Genomic DNA, 18,203 nt, shown 5'->3' on the forward strand with positions numbered 1-18,203 from the left:
GACGAGCGGCATTTGGTAGGAACTTGGTGATCTTGATCACGAATGATCGGTAGCTAGCAGAAAGCGTAAGGACCGTAGGAATTATTCGCATGAAAGTGACAGTGGTGAGGCTAAAGGAAAGACACGTAAATCGAGATTAATCTGGACCTTTGGGGGGGTTCGGATTTCAGGATAAGACGTGGGACAAAGATCCTCATGCAGAGTCAAATCACGGGTTTCGAAAGAGGCGTAATCCACCTGAGCCCATTGAGTGGATCACGAGCTTTCGGAGTTCGAAGTATTGTTTATGGGAAGGAGCGTCCCTCGGTCTTCACCTGCTGCATTCCTCATGCAAGGGTATGCAGGGGAACCAATAACGTTGCCGTCCAATCACTCTTACAGCCCCTAGATCCGAAGGAAATGCCATGTACAGCTTACGTCCTTTGTAAATGGCTTGTTCTACCAGGTATTTCACACTATGTCTTTTGCCGTGTATCCCTTGAGATGCCTATCTAGGTGTATCCCCGGTGGATGGGGAGATGGCACCTGTAAGTTTCCCATAATGTTTTGTTTGCACGGCAAACGCGCATTACGATATTGATGTAGTTACGGAAGCAAATGGGAATAGTCAAACAAAAAGCAAAAGTGGGCGTTGAACTCATCGTACGTTCAAGTATGATGCATTGCAGTACCGGTTCTGTCGATTGCTGATCTAATCACGAACTTTAACGTGACCCGCTAGTCTGCCTTAGGCATAAACTGAAGAAATTTACCAGGCCTGAGGCAGCAAGGTTTCTTAGACTGGGGTCATGAGTCACCTGACCATCCAAGCGAAGTCGCCAAGCCCTGTCCGCACACAAACCACCCGCTTTCCCGAAGGTCGACATCTTTCTCCCATCCAAACCAGCTTGCCGTTGCGATCAGCCATCAAGATGCCGGTATGTGCTAACACTCATCTCTAGCCTTTTGTTATACACAAGTGCTATTTTCCGCCTTTTTTCCCCATGTCGCTAACCCCCATTTTCCCACAGAGCCACAAGACCTTCCGCACCAAGCAAAAGCTTGCTAAGGCTCAGCGCCAGAACCGCCCTATCCCCCAGTGGATTCGCCTGCGCACTGGCAACACCATTCGGTAATTCGCCCTAAACAATGCCCAACAAGACCTGTCCAATCCCGATAGAGATTCGATTCAAGAATCAAGAATTTATCGATCCGACTACGAAAGAAGACAAGAATCAAAAACTGACAGGATCTCTCCCACAGCTACAACGCTAAGCGGCGACACTGGCGCAAGACCCGTCTGGGCATCTAGATTCGACCAGACAATTCCCTCCGACCTACGCCTCAAGATCCATTTTTCCAACACTTCCAAAATGTTGTGCGATGTGTGTCGATATCCCGGGACGCCTACCTCGATATGAATCTTCCATTTCAACCCTACTTGGTCGCGCTAGTTTGATGGGAAACTACTCAAGTCCGATGCGAGATCGTCGATGTGTGATTTCAGGTGCAAAATGATCGATGCCGGTGAACTTTCTCCGACCTCGACCGATATTCGATTGCTTCCGATGACGAATATCGATCCGACCTGGCCCCGACGATTTTCATCTTTTTACGATTTATGGGAATGGGATTGAGATAGGGCTCGTCTAAATGGAGGAACGGACTTGAAGGCGGGGCGGTTTTTCCTTTTTACAAAAATTTTGAATGGAATTGAATTGACGTCCCCTTTGTCTTGCATAATTTTGTGATGCTTCGTAGCATTGTAGGACTTCGAAATTATTCCCTTGGAATAAAGGAGTCTTGGAAAATCGATCAACATTGGAAGCGACCTCGTTCATGCACGGCAGAGATAGTGGAAACACTTGAGACGCTTCAAGGCTAGAATCACTAATATGCTTTAATTAAAGAGTGGATTGCGCTAGAAATGACGACAGGACCTGGTAAGACATCTGGAGCATCTGGATATGGAAACCAGTGACACAGACAACGTCGTCTTAGCGGGTTCTGTGATTGTCTCCATAAGGTCCAGACCAAGAGAAGTTGTTGACTAGGAGTATGAGCCCACCATTCTTCTTGTCCTCTCCCTCGCTCATCGTCTTGTCCACTTTGACGCACAAATGAGAAACAACTAAGCTCACAATAGAGATATATCCAACGACAGATACGGCCTCCATGTCCTTTTCACCGATTCTTACGTCCAAAGGATTAGAGACACCTACCTCGTGGGATGCACGACGCATGGGATCAACCGCGAACACAGAGAGGCTGCAAGCTATCAGAAAGCCCCTGGTTCTCGTAAAAGACTGTCGTCGGTCCAGTCTTCCTAGGGAAAGGCTATACGCCTACATATCAAAGAGCTATCGGGTATTAGCAAATGGATGATTTCTGTTCGAACCCATTACGCGTGAAGTGAAGGAGTGAGTGGTCTGGTCCTTGTACTGGGAGCAGCTTCGATAGTCCGTGAATACCGAATTATCATCAAGTCATATCTATGGCATTGTTACTATGCGAAAATTAAAGCGAAATTCAAACCATGTCTATTTATATCGACCTACTCAGAATAGGTATCTGTGGGATAAAGAAAGCAACAATATTTACAAGCGAGACGTCAAAAGAGGCTCTCAATCTAGAACCCTTCCGGCTTCCGGTCAGTGGCATCTATCTTCGTACCATCCTCTTTGAAGCTTTATGTACCTCCCAACTCTGGAATTCATGAGCAGCAGCCCTGGGGTTAGAACGCTCCCGGTAAACATGGAGCAAAGGGGTTACTATGGCTTTCCTGATAATATATGTCGTCGATGTCCAGGCTAAAATTCAGCTCCCTACATCAAAGAACTATTTTTAGACGCACGACTAGGTTCAAAAGAATAGCATTGTATTGGGGTCATAAAGCCAGTGGAGAGGCTGGCTATGGGCTTTAATTTCATGTGGCAGAGCAAGCAAACGGGTAGATAGTGATTCCGCAAAGCCGAACGCCGTCCTAAAGCAAAAGGGTAGACCCATCTAGGACATGATAAAACAATGTCAGGACGGAATAACACGGCCATGTTCCAGTAGGTCATGGGTCACTGCAATCAAAGCTTACAGAGGGTGTGGGGGGTATGAATGGGAGGGACAATCCATATAAACATTGTATTAAATGTTTAGCGGCTGTTGGATAAGTAATTAGTACACGCAGGCTCAAAAAAGAAGAAGTACTTTGACAAAGCTTACTCTTCAGCCCACTCATTCTCGCGGCGAATCTGATCCTCCTCCTCGGGAGTGAAATCATTTTGGATGTTGAAGGTCTTGCGGATCTCCTCGGGAGATTTGCCCTTGATCATATTCGCAACGGTCTTGCAGCCGACGTCCAACAGAGCCTTAATATCCAGGTAGTTCGCAGCCTATAAGAGCGGTCTGTCAATAAATGCTTCCTGAAGCAAAGGCTGCCCAATTGGGGTGGCTTACCAGAATCACCTCAAATAGCATTTCCTGGTCGACCTGCATGAACTTCTGATCCCACTCATCAATATCGGTAGTCTTACGACGGTTGTCGTCGTCATCGCCGGCGGTTGGGGGGTCGTTCTTGTGGTGATCGCACCACTCGATCACTTTCTTGAGGACGGTCTCGTTCACCTAGAGAATAGTGAGCTAAAATATCCAAAGGGGGAAAGAGTAGATCGCAAGGCGCACATTAGGAATGGGAATAGCCTCGCCGGAATCACCTAGATCCTCCAGCATGTTCTTGATCAGGATTGATCGTTCGGCAACAGCGCGCTCTGAAATAGCGGGGTCAGCTTCCTGTCTTGAAATTTCACACCAGCACGCGGTTCACGTGGGTTCTTCGTTGACACATACCGACAGTGACCAACGCATCGTCGGAGCTCATGAGGCTAATGGTAGCCATGATGATTGTGATAGATGATGAGGTGAAGTGGCAACGTCTGGAAAGGCGGGATGTCAGTTTCGGGGTGACCTGGGGTATCGCAGAGGGTCGGAGAAGATATCGAAGTAGATAAATCTGTGAAGACTCGAGGAGACAGGGGGGAGAGGAGACTGACTTTAAGTATTATTTGAAAGGGAGTGGGGAGGTGGAGAGGTAAAGATGGATGTTCGAGAGAAGGTTAGTAAGGTGTCCGAGGCTCTGCACACGGCAAAGGCTTCCAAGCCAAGGCCTTCTAGGTACCTCCGCCCCCACATTGAGAGACCCTCGTCAAGAATAGGCAACAACTACGTAGTGTTGCGGTTATTTTCATTGCCTGATTCATTATTTGTCAGTTCAAGCATACACAGGCATGTAAAGGCATATAACACCATAGATGCGATAGGAATAGACTCGGTGATATTATGGCATATGATGGCCTCTTACAAGGATCTAAGTAGAATCACTCAGGTTGACTATCTTTTTCAAGATGTCCACTACTTCTTTCTTTGGATAGTAACTGGGAGGATTGTAGACTTAAATTTAGATTCCATTGTAAATTCAAATGTAAACTATCAACTACGGTGGAGGATAGTCGGTACGCCGTACACAAGATTCTGCCGGCGCGTTATCGGTCGCAAGTGATATCATCGCAATAATCAACGCGTTCCTTCTTTCTTTTTCTTTTTCTCTGTACACACTCCTTGTCCATCCGCTCCTTTGGTCTCCTCTATTTCATGTATTAATCTTCTTGTTACTCATCTTCCAGCATGTTCCTGGTGCCCCATCATGTGGAGACGAACCTACCTACTGTTATTGCTGATCCGTGTTTACTTCGCGCTCTCCCCCAGCTATCTACATCCCGATGAGCATTTCCAGGGCCCAGAGGTCTTTGCCGGTAGGTTCTATCTCCTGATTTCATCAATATTTTCATAATCAACACCGAGTAGCATCGTCGCGCTTTTCTAGCTGGTGTAAAAAAAAAAACCATTCCGACGTCCTTGTCATTCCGGCGATCCCGCAATACCCTCCTTATGAAGTTGGACAACAGCTGACTGATCATCCATAACTGTATAGGTCGCATTTTTGGATATCCTTCAAAACTCACGTGGGAATTCACCACCGATCTTCCGATTCGCAGCGTCTTTCCACTATGGCCGATCTATGATGTTCCCATGAGCCTGCTGAAATGGTTCTACATGGAGATTGGGGCGGGCAGCCCGCCACCACAACTGGTTTATTATGCGCTGCGGGGAGGAATGTTCCTGCTGAGCTTTGTGCTGGAAGATTGGGCTATCTATGAGCTAGTGCCTTCGCCGCGGCACCGGCGCGCTGCAGTTGTCCTGGTGGCCTCGTCCTATGTCACCTGGACATATCAGACGCACACCTTCTCCAACTCTTTAGAGACCTTGTTGGTGACTTGGGGGCTGGTGCTGATTCGTCGCATCGTTGAGAACAAGGTTCGTTCCGGATTACCCTAGCGCAAAGGCTTGAGCTGACTTGGTGGCGGTAGCATACATCGTTCTTCTCCTACGCCGTCCTCTCCTTCATCGCGGTGGTCGGTGTTTTTAACCGCATCACCTTCCCTGCTTTCCTTCTTTTCCCGGGCCTACAATTGCTGCCCTACTTCCAGCGCAAGTAAGTGTGTCTATCGGGTTTCTAGCAGGTTACCTTGCTAACCTGTATCACAGGCCAACCTCCTTGGTGGTCTTCGTCGGCTTCGGGCTTCTCTTCACCTCGATAGGCATATTCATTGATACATCCTTCTACCGACCGACGGCTTCGTTCTTGGATATTGTGCGCCATCCAATTATCACTCCTCTTAATAATATTCTCTACAACTCCGACTCCTCGAACCTGGCACTACATGGCCTTCACCCGCACCACCAACACTTCGTCGCCAACCTTTTCCAGCTACTAGGGCCCGCATACATTGCCATGATCCTCTCTCTATTCAGCTGGCCGATCGTGCCACCATGGATGCGAAATACGCGTGCCCTCTCTGCGGTCTCAGCAACAGTGCTACTCTCCATCTTCCCACATCAGGAGCCACGCTTCCTTATTCCCTGCGTGCCACTCCTTCTCAGTTGCGTCCGTATGCACCGCTCACGGATATTCTTGGCAGTATGGATCATCTTCAATGCAGTGATGGGCTTCTTAATGGGTGTCTACCACCAAGGCGGCGTTGTTCCAGCCCAGCTCGCCATGCGGTCCATCGTTGAAAACAACACTGCAGCCCAGGGCATCAAGTCCCACCCAGACGCAACCGTCTTCTGGTGGAAAACCTACTCCCCACCACACTGGCTCCTCGGTCCCCAACAGGGAAATCACACCGGCCAGATCGACACCCTCGATTTAATGGGTATCCCAGGCCTAGAAATGATCCAACACCTCGAAACAGCTGTTCCTAGCTGCCCAGATTCCTCCCCAGTATATCTGGTCGCTCCTTCCTCCGCGACCTTTCTCGATCAATATTCCTCTCCTTCATCCCTCTCCACCCCACACACACCCAATCTCCAACTTTACCGCCTGTGGTCATATAGCCAACATTTGAACCTAGACGACCTCGACTTCGGCGACGACGGCGTCCTCGAGACTTTGAACAGAGTCATCGGCCGTCGCGGTCTGGGCGTTTGGTCCGTCCGCCGAGCATGCAAATGAATTGCTGGTCGGGAGGTTGCGAACATCCATCACATCCTTGGAACTTAAATATAGTCCTACACTTCATGTCTATTTTCTTGGGGATATCTCTTTTACTTCTTGCTTAATTTTTGATCATCCTTGGTGCCGAAGATCGACTTATTGGTTCGTAGGCACGCATCATTTACCTTGGGCTTTTTCTGTACCTTACAATTGGATATAAAGGTAGCATGGCCCATCGAGTGGGCGTAAATTGGCGGAGATTGAGCTCTTCCATTCCATCAAATAAACTTTCTCAAATATTCCCACTATATCCGTTTGGGCTCTTGTGATCATTCAGTATACCGGTGTTATATTTTTCACCATTTAATTGGTGAATTACATTTGGCGATGCTGTGCCTCCTGACTAGCGATATGCTTATCTAAATTTTGGTACCGGTAGTAAACATGATGTGCAAGACCCTTCCAAGGCGGGAACATTCATATTCTGGGCATCAACACTTGAATATTGCACATGGACCGAACAGATATCTCTGAACGAGGCAACCCACATGTACAAAAAGAAAAAAGGCGGTACTTTTAGCATAGATGGGGTTGTATATATTGTGGATATCCATGGATCATGATACCGAGTACTGTCAACAACATCGATATATTTTAACCTTGTACCTCGTACCCATATATTTCTGTTTACAATCTTGACTCTTTAAATTTACATAGAATGCCACCGATGATTCCTCAAAGGTCAGACCAGTGCACAAGCTAAACCCCACGGCTCAAAAAATAGACATAAGGTTCAGGGTATTGGTGGGTCAATGGGTCAGGGTCACTTGCAATGATTCGCATGATCAGAACACAGGATACGCACGGACCATTCCAAATACACAGAGTTACCACTTGATACTAGCGAAACGTCCCATTTTGCCCATTAGGTTAAGTACACAAGATGTCATATCAAAGGGGTAAAAGATGAGGGGCAAACCGGTATACAGGTTAACCGGACAAGGACAGCTAAGCTCGGAGATGCCGGAGTGACTTGATTTGGATTTAGGGCAGATAGAATAGAGTAGGGGGAAAAGGGGGAAAGCAGAGGCATAGGCTCTGTCACATGTGGAATCAAAAAGCAGTATGCTTGGTATTCATCAGAACGTAAAAGAAGCAACAAGAAAAGAAATACGTAAAGGGTGATTTATTCCTCATCTTCGTCGGGCTGCTCGAAGAGGAAGTTGGCGGCAAGCTCCTCGTTCTTGTCACAGGCGAAGTAGGCCTGAATGACTGAATCCCGAGGGAAGCCAAGACGGCACAGCTGAGAGATAGTTAGCTACCCGTAGATGAACTGCCATGGGGAAAAAACTTACGCGCTCAATGGCGTCCCGCTCCTCCGGTGTGACGGAAACAGCTTGTGTACCCGGGGGCAGGTTGGCCTCATCATCCTCATCAAAGTCCTCACTCAGCAACTGCAGGAACTGCTCGGAGTTCTGTCCGATGATCTGGGCAATCTGGGGGTTGCCAGCGGCAACCTGTTGCAGAATGGGCTCGAGCATGTGGGGCTGCTGCTGCACGAGCTGGCGAAGCTGCTGGAAGTGGGGGTTGCTGCGGAGGAAGTCCAAGTTGGCAAGGGGATCGTTGCTATCAGCGGCGGGAGTACCGCCAGTACGAGCACCACGAGCACCACGGGTACCACTGCCATCACCGGCCTGGGCAGCCGCCTCGAATAAGTTCACGGGCTCCTCACCACCAGAGGGGCGGGGGGCGGCAGGAATGGAAGGAACGGGAGCAGCAGGCTCCTGCTGCTCTTGTTGCCGTTGTTGCTGTTCCTGCTGCACATGTTCGGGAATGCCCTACCAGAAGCGATTAGACCTTGAAATTCATTCCTCTTACCCGCGTATTCAACTTACAGTCAACAGGTATTCAATAGCACGGTCAGGGTTGTAAAATGCAGCGCGCATAGCACGTTCGATATCGCTTCTTGCGAATCCCATAGCCTCCATCTGGGACACGGCACCCTCAGCGGCGGATCCCATCGCTAGCGTGGAAGGGTCGTTGAAGGCAGCATCTCGACCAGCAGGTTGAGTACCACGGTCAGCGGGTGACGGAGTCGCGGGGACGGCGGGAGCGGAGGCAGCAGCCGGGGCAGGAGCAGGAGGAGCAGCGGGGGTGGCAGCAGGAGCTCGGGCAGCGGGTGTGGAAGGGGCCGCAGAGGCAGAGGGCGCGGCCTTGGGTTGCTTGAGAAGATGTCAGCGATGTATCATTCTAGTGCAAAGATATTATCCTTCATACCTTGGAAGGCAGGCAAACTAGGAAGTCCTTTTCTTGGATGTTGTAAGACTCCACTGTCTTGTCATCCTGCAGAATCTTTCCTGTACAGATGAAGATGGTTAGAGCTGCGGGCCAGGTCCATCAAATCGATAACCGCGAGCAAGAATGACATACCAGAATAGATCACTTTCGTGCGGTCTGCATCGTAGCCGCTCTTCACCTGGGCGATTTTTTCCTTGACTTGGCGAACCTGGAATACAGCATTAGCCCCGCACTGGGTGGCGTTGGGTAGCTTGTCGTGTTAAGAGCATCACATACAGTCTCGGAGGGCTCGGCCTCGATGACGAACTTCTCTTGCTTCAGATCCTATACCGGTGAAAAATATGCAGTTAGCGTTTTATCGCCAGATAAAGAGGAATGGGTGTATTCGACGAACCTTGAAAGTAAGCTTCATTTTGGCACAACTTGAGGATCGAATGGGGGAAGAGAGAAGGAGGGAGGGAGATGGAATTCCACAGAGTCAAGAATGACGGATATGGAGGTATACGAGATGTGGTCCCAATGAATGTCCTGGTAGAAGTCGAATACAGAGTAGACGAACGATGATGGCAAGCAAAAGAAGCCCCAGGCTCACCGCCCCACTCGGGCAACCCTCGGCGATTTCCATTTCTACAACTTGGAAACCACACGTCAGTCCCGATCGAAATCTTGAATAACGATGTTTTTGATTCGATCTTGATAATGAATCATACTGCAATACTCTGAAGTGACGTACGAAAATTTCATTTGTCATCGCGATTGACAAAAAGATCCGAGGCTGCACGATTCCCCCATGGCCATGGAATCATCCCGTGGGGACCTTCATTGGTGTAAGCAAGAGGACCTTACTGGCCAAGAGTCAACATTCATATGAGATATCGGTATATCTCTCGCTTGTAGCGCTCTAGACCAGAAATCAACAGTCGATCATCATCATTAATTTGCACGCCATTGCTAGCATGCGATAAGAGAGCATCAACCAGGTACCCATGTCAACGTCGGCAATCGAAGACCTTTATGAGGAATCAACGCATCCACAGTTGAAAAGCTTACCGATTGGCATGACAAATTATAGGTGCTGATCTTCTTAGAGCTCTGCAAGGGAATATGGGGAGCTCCGATTGGCACGAATAATACGTCAATCTGCGAAAAATGGGGATACAGGTCCCAGGAACCTGGCCAGCTTTCTCGATCCCTGGCCATTTGTTCGGAATCGAGCCACTGCAAGAAACAACGATCCAACCAGAGGGGGAAGGGTTCAGGGGAATACGGCAGATATTCCCATTGCGGATTGATATATCACATTTAAGCCGGAGATCGGACTACTTGATCCGCTACTTTGAGTTTCGGTTATCCTACTGGATGAATCATATAGATAGTTTCCAAGCTAGCGGCTGGACTGATAGTATCATCAGTACCTTTCTCCGGCCTGAACCCGTTTCGCCATTGTACCCCGGAAATGGGCGTCGATAACAGCACGCCGCACGCCATAAAGACCTGGGTGGGTATTAGGATGCAGTGTAGCATGTATAATTGCATTCAACTGCCGGTACCTGGAATTTGAAATATGCAAGTAGACCTGCATATTAGAGCCCCGTATTAGAAAATAGAGTATTGATTCCTTTGGTCCCAGACCGCAAGTTCATGCAATGGACTCCACTCGACAGATCATTTGTACATGAACTGAAATTGAGCCGTAGACTTTTACTCTATTTCATCATGGACCACAGGTAAATGAGCCTGGGCCTTGCTCTTGTGCTTGCTTATCCCGTCCCCCGCAGACTCTAACCACTTTGCCGGGTTGATGGATCAGATCCGATCTATATTGCAAAATTTGACATGTTCACCCCAACCTGCATATTGTATGCTCGATACACTGTGCGGCCACGCCGTGTGCTTCGCCCCGGCCCGTTCATTTCCAATCCACGCGAACTCCCATGTTCATAAGTATGCGCTGTTCCCCCTGCATATGATTTTGATTCTCAAGACTCACCTTCTGGCGTTCTTCCCCGTGGATGCTCAGACCTGCCCATGCTCGCTGAAGTGCATCTGGGATCATTCTTTACTGTCTTCCTATAGCACGATGTCTTCCAATATGCTATTTTACTCCCTAGGAGGAGCTTCTATGCTGTCTGTCTTTATTCTTATCATTTTAAATGCCCTCGCTTACGGGGCAATCCAATCCTTGTCTTCTTCCACGCGGGCCACTGGGCTGGCTCCTCTCATTTTGAGTGTTGCGAGCTGTGTGGCATTGATTATGCTCACCTTCCTCGTGCATAAAGACATTCGTCACAATCATCAATGGCCTCGTTGGAAGATCGGTGTGTTCTTCCTCGCGGTTGCATACCTGATCATTGCAGCCGGGTCAACTGCGGGAACTATGGCCGCGAATCACAACCAGCCCTCGCTATGGATTGCTCGATCAATCTTCTGGGGACTCTCAGTCTTTGCGCAAGGGTCTTACTGTGGATATCTTCTTGTAATCTGCTTCCAACAAAAACCCGACACTGCTTGGCCGCACTCCTATAACCTGTCACAAGAGCTTAAGGCCCTACCTGACACCCCTACTTCGGTCACGCCTCCTGCCCAAGTCTCGGACCCGTATCCTGAGATGAATCGATTTGATACCCGAAGAGGGTCTCTTCGCCGGTTTCCTCGGCGTAACAACCGGAACTCTGGGCTCAGCCTAGATCTATTCAAGCCAAAAAATAGCTCTATCGACACCACCTCCACCGCATCTACATTGCACTCTCCCAACGAACAAACCCAATTTCAAGAAGATAAAAACCGGCCTTTGCTCCGAGGCAGTGGAAGCATCCGCAGTATGCCCAGTCTTCGCGACGATATCTCCCGGCAACACTCGCTGGACACCCTAGTTCAGCCTTCCCCAACCGCCTCCACATTCCATCTAGACTCCCCGACGGGGTCCATGGAGACACTTACTATTCAAGAACAAAATATACACCCTCTCTTTCGATCCACAAGTCCTTGCCCCTCACCCATGCCAACTCCGGGGACGAGGGTCAAGGCGTCCCCGTCTGCGGGCCAGATCATCACACACCAGACGCTGACTCGGATGCGATCCGCCCGATCTCTCCGGGACTCGCGCCAAAGTCCATCGCCATTTCTCAGTGAAGACGAAATGGCTCAGGCGCGAAAGGAACCCGATTCCGGGTTGTTGCCTTTCATTGATGCCGGCCATGTCCGGCGCAGTATCACGCAATATGAGAAGAGATATGACCTAAATGAATCTCCCTACGAGAACTGATTCCCTTACTTGTTTTTTTTATTTCTTTTTTTTTTCTTCCTCTCTGTTTGACCCTCCCTTTTGTCCCTGTCATTTTTTGAAAAGGAGGTAATGTTGTTTGATATGGCTGGTCTTGTACAAATGGATTTGCGCGATGATAATGAACTGGAGTTATGTCTTTTAATATAAGCTTTGATTGAACCTCAGTATTTGTCAACCTTTCCTAGTTGTTTTTTCCATCCAGTCCTCCACCGCAAGGCCGAGTATAGCGGTGTTTCCAGGCGTGGTACTGGTTCGGGCATCCACGGCCGCGTTCGTCTTGCCAAAACCTCAAGTGGGTCAACCCAGAGAAGAGCAGCAAAGCCGTTATTTTTTTTTCTTTTCACCAAGGGATAGGACTCGGTAGAAATAAGGTAGAATGTAATAAGCTATCGAATATAGCATGACAGAGGAATCCCAATCTTAGATCATCATTGGGTTAATGATTAATGATTAGTCCGAGGAGTCTCGTGCACTGTAGACGCGCGGGAAAAAGCACCGAACGTAATTTCCTTCTTTCCATCTTTTCCTCTTTCTCTTTGCCTGGAACGGAGAGATCGTTGGACCTTGAGTGCTTCTTTCACGGGTGTTGGAGGTTCATACTGTACTTGATTCCCACCCTTGCGTCCTCATTCGCGCGCCACCTGGCCCCGTCAAATCCTGCGCTCCGAGTAGATCCTTACGCCTTTCTTTTTCTCCCCTTCCCCCATCTCATCGCTCTTGGTAAGTTCTTGGTTTTCCTTTCGGATGGAAGTATCGGTGATTCTGCTCCATTTGCCATTCCCCATAAATGCGTTTTTTTGCTTCATCTTGCTTCCCCCCCAGCTCAGCGCGTTCTACGTAATCTTGTTTTTTCCGCCCCCTGTCTAAGCAGCAGAACCACTCAACGTCTACATCAGACGCATCGCGTGGTATTCCCCATCTTCACTATTCCTATTTTCGGTTTTCGATTCTTCTAGTGAATGTTCGGAGATGAATTCCCCTTCCCCTTCCCCATTGTGAATCTTCCCTTTCGTCGCGGTTATAACGCCGGTTTTTACTTTTTCTCTTCCAATCTTCTCTCCCATTTTCTTCCTTTCCTCTTGTTCTCTTCTCCATCCAGACCCTTACCCTCATATTCCCGTTTTTCTTTTCTTTCCGTTCTCTTTTTTTTCTCTCTCTTGGTCTTCGTTCTGCCCCACAATATCTTTCTCTATTGTATTGCTGATCGCGGTTAGACTGGGTCTACCTGCGTGAGGCTCTTCCTCCCTTGGTTCCACCCACTGTAGCCAACGCTAACGCCTCCATTCAAAAGACCTCAGGATGGTGGGCAGAAGAGGAAAAAGAGGTGTCGGCCCGGCACATACTCCCAGTCTGGCTACGCGATCCTTGTCTACGCGTCGTGCATCAGGTAAATGATCAAATCCCGGATATGCATTCCAAATGGCTGCATGTTTCTTTTTCTGACTCCCACCAGTCTCTATCTCAACGCCCACTCCCCGCGGGCGTGGGGGTGGACGCGGAAGAGGTCGCTGGGCTAATCGCTATGCTCGCGGTGGTCTCCCTGCACCTGTAGTGACGCGGGAAGAATCCCCCGTCTCTTCACTGATCGTCAAATTGAGGGTTCCTGGTGACAGGCTCGCTGAATTCCCGAGCGATGTTTCACCAGAAGATCATGAGCCCTCCATGGCTCTGTCAAGTATGAATGGTAAAACTCCGACGACTCCGCGTCGACGCTCCAAGCGGGCCCTGGCTGTCCCTGAATCATCCAGAGAGACTCGCTCAGCTCGCCTAACAGCTCGTCAGTCATCTCGACTGAAGGAACCCGAGGATGACCCCGAACAACCCACTCCCAGCAAGGAGATGGAAGCAATTGAACATGACGACTTCCAGAATGGCGAGTATGAGCTCACCAAAGCCTCTCAAACGCCTGAAATCCTTGATGCATCCAATCACCAGGAAATTGATGACCCTCATCAGACGGAAGATGAGCCGGAACAGTCTGCATCGACAAAAACAACCCCAGAGGAGGCTACTCCTGAAATCCCCGATGTAATCAAGGCATACACTTCACCCCGCCTGTCACGCAAGCGCAAGTCAATTGAAATGAAAGATGAGACGCAATCTCCAGATCCAATCCCGAAGAAGCCCAAGTTGGAAGAGGCCGAAGCCACACCTGAGAGCACTCTCCAGAATGGCATTCAAACGGCATCCCTGGAGACCACTCCGGAAGATGCGGTCATGGCCGATCCTGACGTTGAACCCGAGGTCGCTGCACCTGCCAAACGGGGCGGCCGTGGTCGCGGCGGGTTTCGGGGACGGGGTCGCGGTCGAGGCCGTGGTCGAGGTAGTCGTGGTGGTGCCATTGGGCCCGTTCGCTCGACGGCAGCACGTGCAGGTCGTGCAGGCCGAGGAGGCCGCGGAAGTCGTGGAGGACGTGTCCGTGCAACTACGACTACAGTTCGACGAGGCGGAAAGAGAATTGAAGATGAAATTTGGGATAGTGAGAGTCGACGACGATCTCCTTCGCCCATTCCCCTCACTCAGCCTCTCAAGGATCGCCAAGAGGAACTGTCTCTTATTTTCAAGAAAGTGGGACACGTTCAGCAATTGGCCTTGGCTGTCCTCGCCGACCATTCTATGCAGAAAATTGCCAAGGATAAAAACGCCCACAAAGATTGCCCCGAATGGCCCCAGGTGCAGATGGAACTTGCAGAGTTTGAGCGCAAGGCCATGAAACGCTTGAAGGCAGATTATGATCTGAATGTGAAGGCTTTGGAGAGAGTTTATCAGGGTGAGATCCATGCTGTTGAACATCGCACAAAGGTAATTCCCCTGACCCTCCCCCCGACCATTTTGATATGGCTCTAACGTGCAACTAGGAACAAATCACAAATATACAGGATGAACTGTACTACGTCGCTCGAGGCAAGTTCATTGAATTGGTTGCAGGCCAACGTGTCGCCGAAGATGATGAGCACACTGAAACCGATGGATCTGATCCTGATGCCGAAGAGCCGCAATATCTTTTCCGGATCGGCAAGCCTGGCATCAAGGAGGTCCAACGTGGTTTCTTCTCTGACCATGCGCGAACACCAGAAGGCGCCGGTGCTTACTACCGCGGCATGGAGACTTGGGAAGACTTTATGATTCAAGTCCGCATGGGTGTCGATGTCAACCCACAGATTCGAGCATTGAGCTCTGGCAATGATGCCGAGACCCAAAGCATGGTCGACCAGTCCATGCAAATTCTCCTGGAGGCAACCAAGACCGTCGGCGAGCAAGGCACCGGCAGCAGAATCAACTCCGTTGATGGAGCAGCTGAGCCTGTCCCTCGAGCTCTGTGCGCGTTAGCTGATATCGCTCTCGCCGAGCCGATGCCAACCCAATTGCCTCAGATGCGAACAGATCCTAATATGCCACCCTCTCATCGACCTCTCTTGTCCCAGCCATCGCAGGCGGCCCCTCCCCCGCCGAGCATGAGCCACGGCCCGACTGATCCTCGGTCATTCATTCTGCCTCGTCCAACTCCAACCCAGCAGCCCCGTCGCCTACTTCCCGCACGAGGCCAACTGGGTCTTCCTGATCCCTTTTCGTCTATGAATGGACCTCCTCAACTCCCACCACCTCCGGGTTCCAACTTTGCGCGTCTGCCGCTTCCAGCTTACTTGTCTCCCCCCGGCCCTCACTCCCATGGGCCTCCTCCAGGTCCTCACTCACATGGACCTCCTCAAGGCCCTCCCGGCCCCCCTGGCCCTCCTGGACCGCCTTCGCTGTATTTTCCATCGCCTCATGGGCATGGGCCTCCTCCACATGGACATGGGCCACCACCTCCTCGCCGATATTAAAGATGAAGGAATGACGGCGCTTCTCTAATCACATCTCATACGAACTCCCAATGTACCATCACCGTTCTCAGTGGCTCAGCCACGCCCGAATTATGACATTCGGCCCACCAAAAAAGAATTCCCCAAGCATGATTCCAAGAGCGGAGAATACTTCCGTGCTCCAATCATGATCACAGTCCCCATTGAGTACATTCTCAATTCATACGAGCCGGTTTCCCTCTCACAATTCCGGATCGAATCCCTTTGCCTGCTTTTTGCCCATGATTTCCCCGGATGTACTCTACTGCGTTTTACCTGCTTTTCAGCGTCGGTGTTGATTTCCCCTGGCGTCTATTACCCCTGGGCTCTGATCGAGCCTTTTGTTTGCAGGATTCAGTTAAAGAATCTAATCCTACCATACTAGTCCTGAGTTGAGTAAATGCTTTCATCGTATGAATCCATCCACCTGGGTAATAGTGCAAAGTCTCTTTTCACAGGTGGCGCAGATAAGACTAGACAGAATCCAGGCCTTGTACACGCTGGACATCCAGAATGGTACTAGTCAAGCCCCATCTTATCGAGTCATCTTCCCCGTCAACATGAGACAAGATGAGTCAATCCAAGGCAGAAGTACCAGATACCTGAGTTTTCTAGTGTAATACGAGCAAACTCGAGTACCAGTGACTAACCCTGAGGTCCAACGACTCCACCAGCGGGGCAAAGCAAACCTTGCATTCTGATTGGCCCAAGCTTTTGCTCTTTTTCATCTTCATCCCACTTCGACATTTAAGATCTGCTCTCTGCTCGACCTCACCATTCCAGTGCTATTCTGGTTTTCTGCTACGACACACCTTAATCAACAGACACATTTACTCCTAGGACTTCATAACCTAGGCGTCTCGTTTACTCCGGTCCTCCCGCAAAATTCTTTCCTGTGATACCCTCGTCTTACGACAATCCTCCAATATGGCTGTTCGCGCGCAATTTGAGAACTCGAACGAGTGAGTGTTCCTATATGCTCGTGAGATGCGATGTGATGCGATTATGGTTCTTGGTGTCTTTCAAGAATGGAAGAGAATGCAGGACCGCGCTTTGCATGAAGATCCGGATCCTTATCTCGGCCGTCGCAAATTTCGCAAAAAAAAGAAGAAAAAAAAATTTAGTAAAAATTATACATGGTCTAACATATCATATAGGGTCGGTGTCTTCGCTCGTTTGACCAATTCCTACGCTATCGTCGCTGTCGGTGCCTCCGAGAACTTCTACAGGTGTGTAATGGATCTAGTCTGGTGAAACCGAAATTTCTCGCATATACTAACTAATCCCTCTATAGTGTTTTCGAGTCCGAACTCCAGGATGTCATTCCTATCTGCCACGCTACCATCGCCGGTACCCGCATCGTTGGTCGGTTAACAGTTGGGTATGTGAACATCCCTCACTGATGATCAATATGATATGGTTGCGGTATATGAAGTACTAATACAAAAATAGTAACCGCAAAGGTCTCCTCGTCCCTACCACCACCACAGACCAGGAACTGCAGCACTTGCGCAACACCCTCCCAGACGCGGTGAAGATCCAGCGCATAGAAGAGCGATTGTCCGCACTGGGCAACGTTATCTGCTGCAACGACCACGTCGCAATCGTGCACCCCGATTTGGAGCGTGAGACAGAGGAGATGTAAGCACACTCAATACTTCAAAATGCCTTCTAAGGAAATCCACTTACAAAAAATAGTATCGCCGACGTCCTTGGCGTAGAAGTCTTCCGCCAAACAGTTGCCGACAACGTCCTGACAGGTTCATACATGGCCCTCTCCAACCAAGGTGGTATCGTCCACCCTAAGACCTCAATCCGCGACCAAGACGAGCTCTCCTCTCTCCTGCAGGTTCCTCTCGTCGCCGGTTCCGTTAACCGTGGTTCTCCCGTGGTCGGTGCCGGTATGGTCGTGAATGACTGGCTCGCTGTTACTGGATTGGATACTACCGCTACTGAGCTGAGTGTTATTGAATCCGTCTTCAGATTGGGCGAGATGGCTCCTGGTGGTTCCGGACAGGGTCCTAATAAGGAGTCTATTGTTGAGAGTTTCTACTAGACTCTTTTTTTCTTTTACCTTTTCGACGAATGGATCTGATCTGCATTGAATGAACCGATAATTTTTTTTTCTTTTGAAGTGTCTGGTAATTACGACTATCGTTACCTGCTGTAGATGTGTAGATATCTGATACCTGAGGAAGTTGGCAGATAGTGCATTCCATGCTCTCTGTCTATGCAGAACAAGTACAATTTA

At 49.5% G+C, this 18,203-nt stretch overlaps 7 protein-coding genes across 7 annotated transcripts; 5 read left to right on the forward strand and 2 right to left on the reverse strand.

The window, feature by feature from the left end:
* Nucleotides 1-788: 788 nt before the first annotated feature.
* On the forward strand, nt 789-1,115 carry N7484_005526 (60S ribosomal eL39 domain-containing protein; the record flags this gene model as incomplete). The annotated part of the gene is made up of 2 exons (XM_057115945.1): nt 789-917; nt 1,011-1,115. 2 exons carry the CDS (start codon nt 789-791, stop codon nt 1,113-1,115), a joined length of 234 nt encoding a protein of 77 aa, XP_056971828.1.
* Nucleotides 1,116-3,191: 2,076 nt separating this feature from the next.
* skpA (SCF ubiquitin ligase subunit skpA) lies at nt 3,192-3,868 on the reverse strand (the record flags this gene model as incomplete). Its single annotated transcript, XM_057115946.1, has 4 exons — nt 3,192-3,365; nt 3,430-3,597; nt 3,655-3,740; nt 3,820-3,868. 4 exons carry the CDS (start codon nt 3,866-3,868, stop codon nt 3,192-3,194), a joined length of 477 nt encoding a protein of 158 aa, XP_056971829.1.
* Nucleotides 3,869-4,672: 804 nt separating this feature from the next.
* Nucleotides 4,673-6,544, forward strand: smp3 (glycosylphosphatidylinositol-alpha 1,2 mannosyltransferase smp3; the record flags this gene model as incomplete). Its single annotated transcript, XM_057115947.1, has 4 exons — nt 4,673-4,781; nt 4,961-5,343; nt 5,397-5,521; nt 5,575-6,544. The coding sequence occupies 4 exons, from the start codon at nt 4,673-4,675 to the stop codon at nt 6,542-6,544; spliced, it is 1,587 nt and encodes a 528-aa protein (XP_056971830.1).
* A 1,168-nt stretch (nt 6,545-7,712) lies between these two features.
* Nucleotides 7,713-9,236, reverse strand: N7484_005529 (putative UV excision repair protein (RadW); the record flags this gene model as incomplete). Its single annotated transcript, XM_057115948.1, has 7 exons — nt 7,713-7,829; nt 7,882-8,364; nt 8,422-8,748; nt 8,804-8,883; nt 8,957-9,032; nt 9,101-9,148; nt 9,219-9,236. 7 exons carry the CDS (start codon nt 9,234-9,236, stop codon nt 7,713-7,715), a joined length of 1,149 nt encoding a protein of 382 aa, XP_056971831.1.
* Nucleotides 9,237-10,904: 1,668 nt separating this feature from the next.
* N7484_005530 (uncharacterized protein) lies at nt 10,905-12,089 on the forward strand (the record flags this gene model as incomplete). The annotated part of the gene is made up of 1 exon (XM_057115949.1): nt 10,905-12,089. One exon carries the CDS (start codon nt 10,905-10,907, stop codon nt 12,087-12,089), a length of 1,185 nt encoding a protein of 394 aa, XP_056971832.1.
* Nucleotides 12,090-13,787: 1,698 nt separating this feature from the next.
* N7484_005531 (uncharacterized protein) lies at nt 13,788-15,934 on the forward strand (the record flags this gene model as incomplete). The annotated part of the gene is made up of 2 exons (XM_057115950.1): nt 13,788-14,912; nt 14,969-15,934. The coding sequence occupies 2 exons, from the start codon at nt 13,788-13,790 to the stop codon at nt 15,932-15,934; spliced, it is 2,091 nt and encodes a 696-aa protein (XP_056971833.1).
* Nucleotides 15,935-16,879: 945 nt separating this feature from the next.
* Nucleotides 16,880-18,008, forward strand: N7484_005532 (translation initiation factor 6; the record flags this gene model as incomplete). The annotated part of the gene is made up of 5 exons (XM_057115951.1): nt 16,880-16,914; nt 17,110-17,181; nt 17,247-17,333; nt 17,405-17,593; nt 17,651-18,008. 5 exons carry the CDS (start codon nt 16,880-16,882, stop codon nt 18,006-18,008), a joined length of 741 nt encoding a protein of 246 aa, XP_056971834.1.
* Nucleotides 18,009-18,203: the final 195 nt, after the last annotated feature.

This window comes from Penicillium longicatenatum, assembly GCF_028827895.1.
Source record: "Penicillium longicatenatum strain IBT 33135 chromosome Unknown contig_3_segment0_segment0, whole genome shotgun sequence".
Taxonomy (NCBI): Eukaryota; Fungi; Ascomycota; class Eurotiomycetes; order Eurotiales; family Aspergillaceae; genus Penicillium; species Penicillium longicatenatum.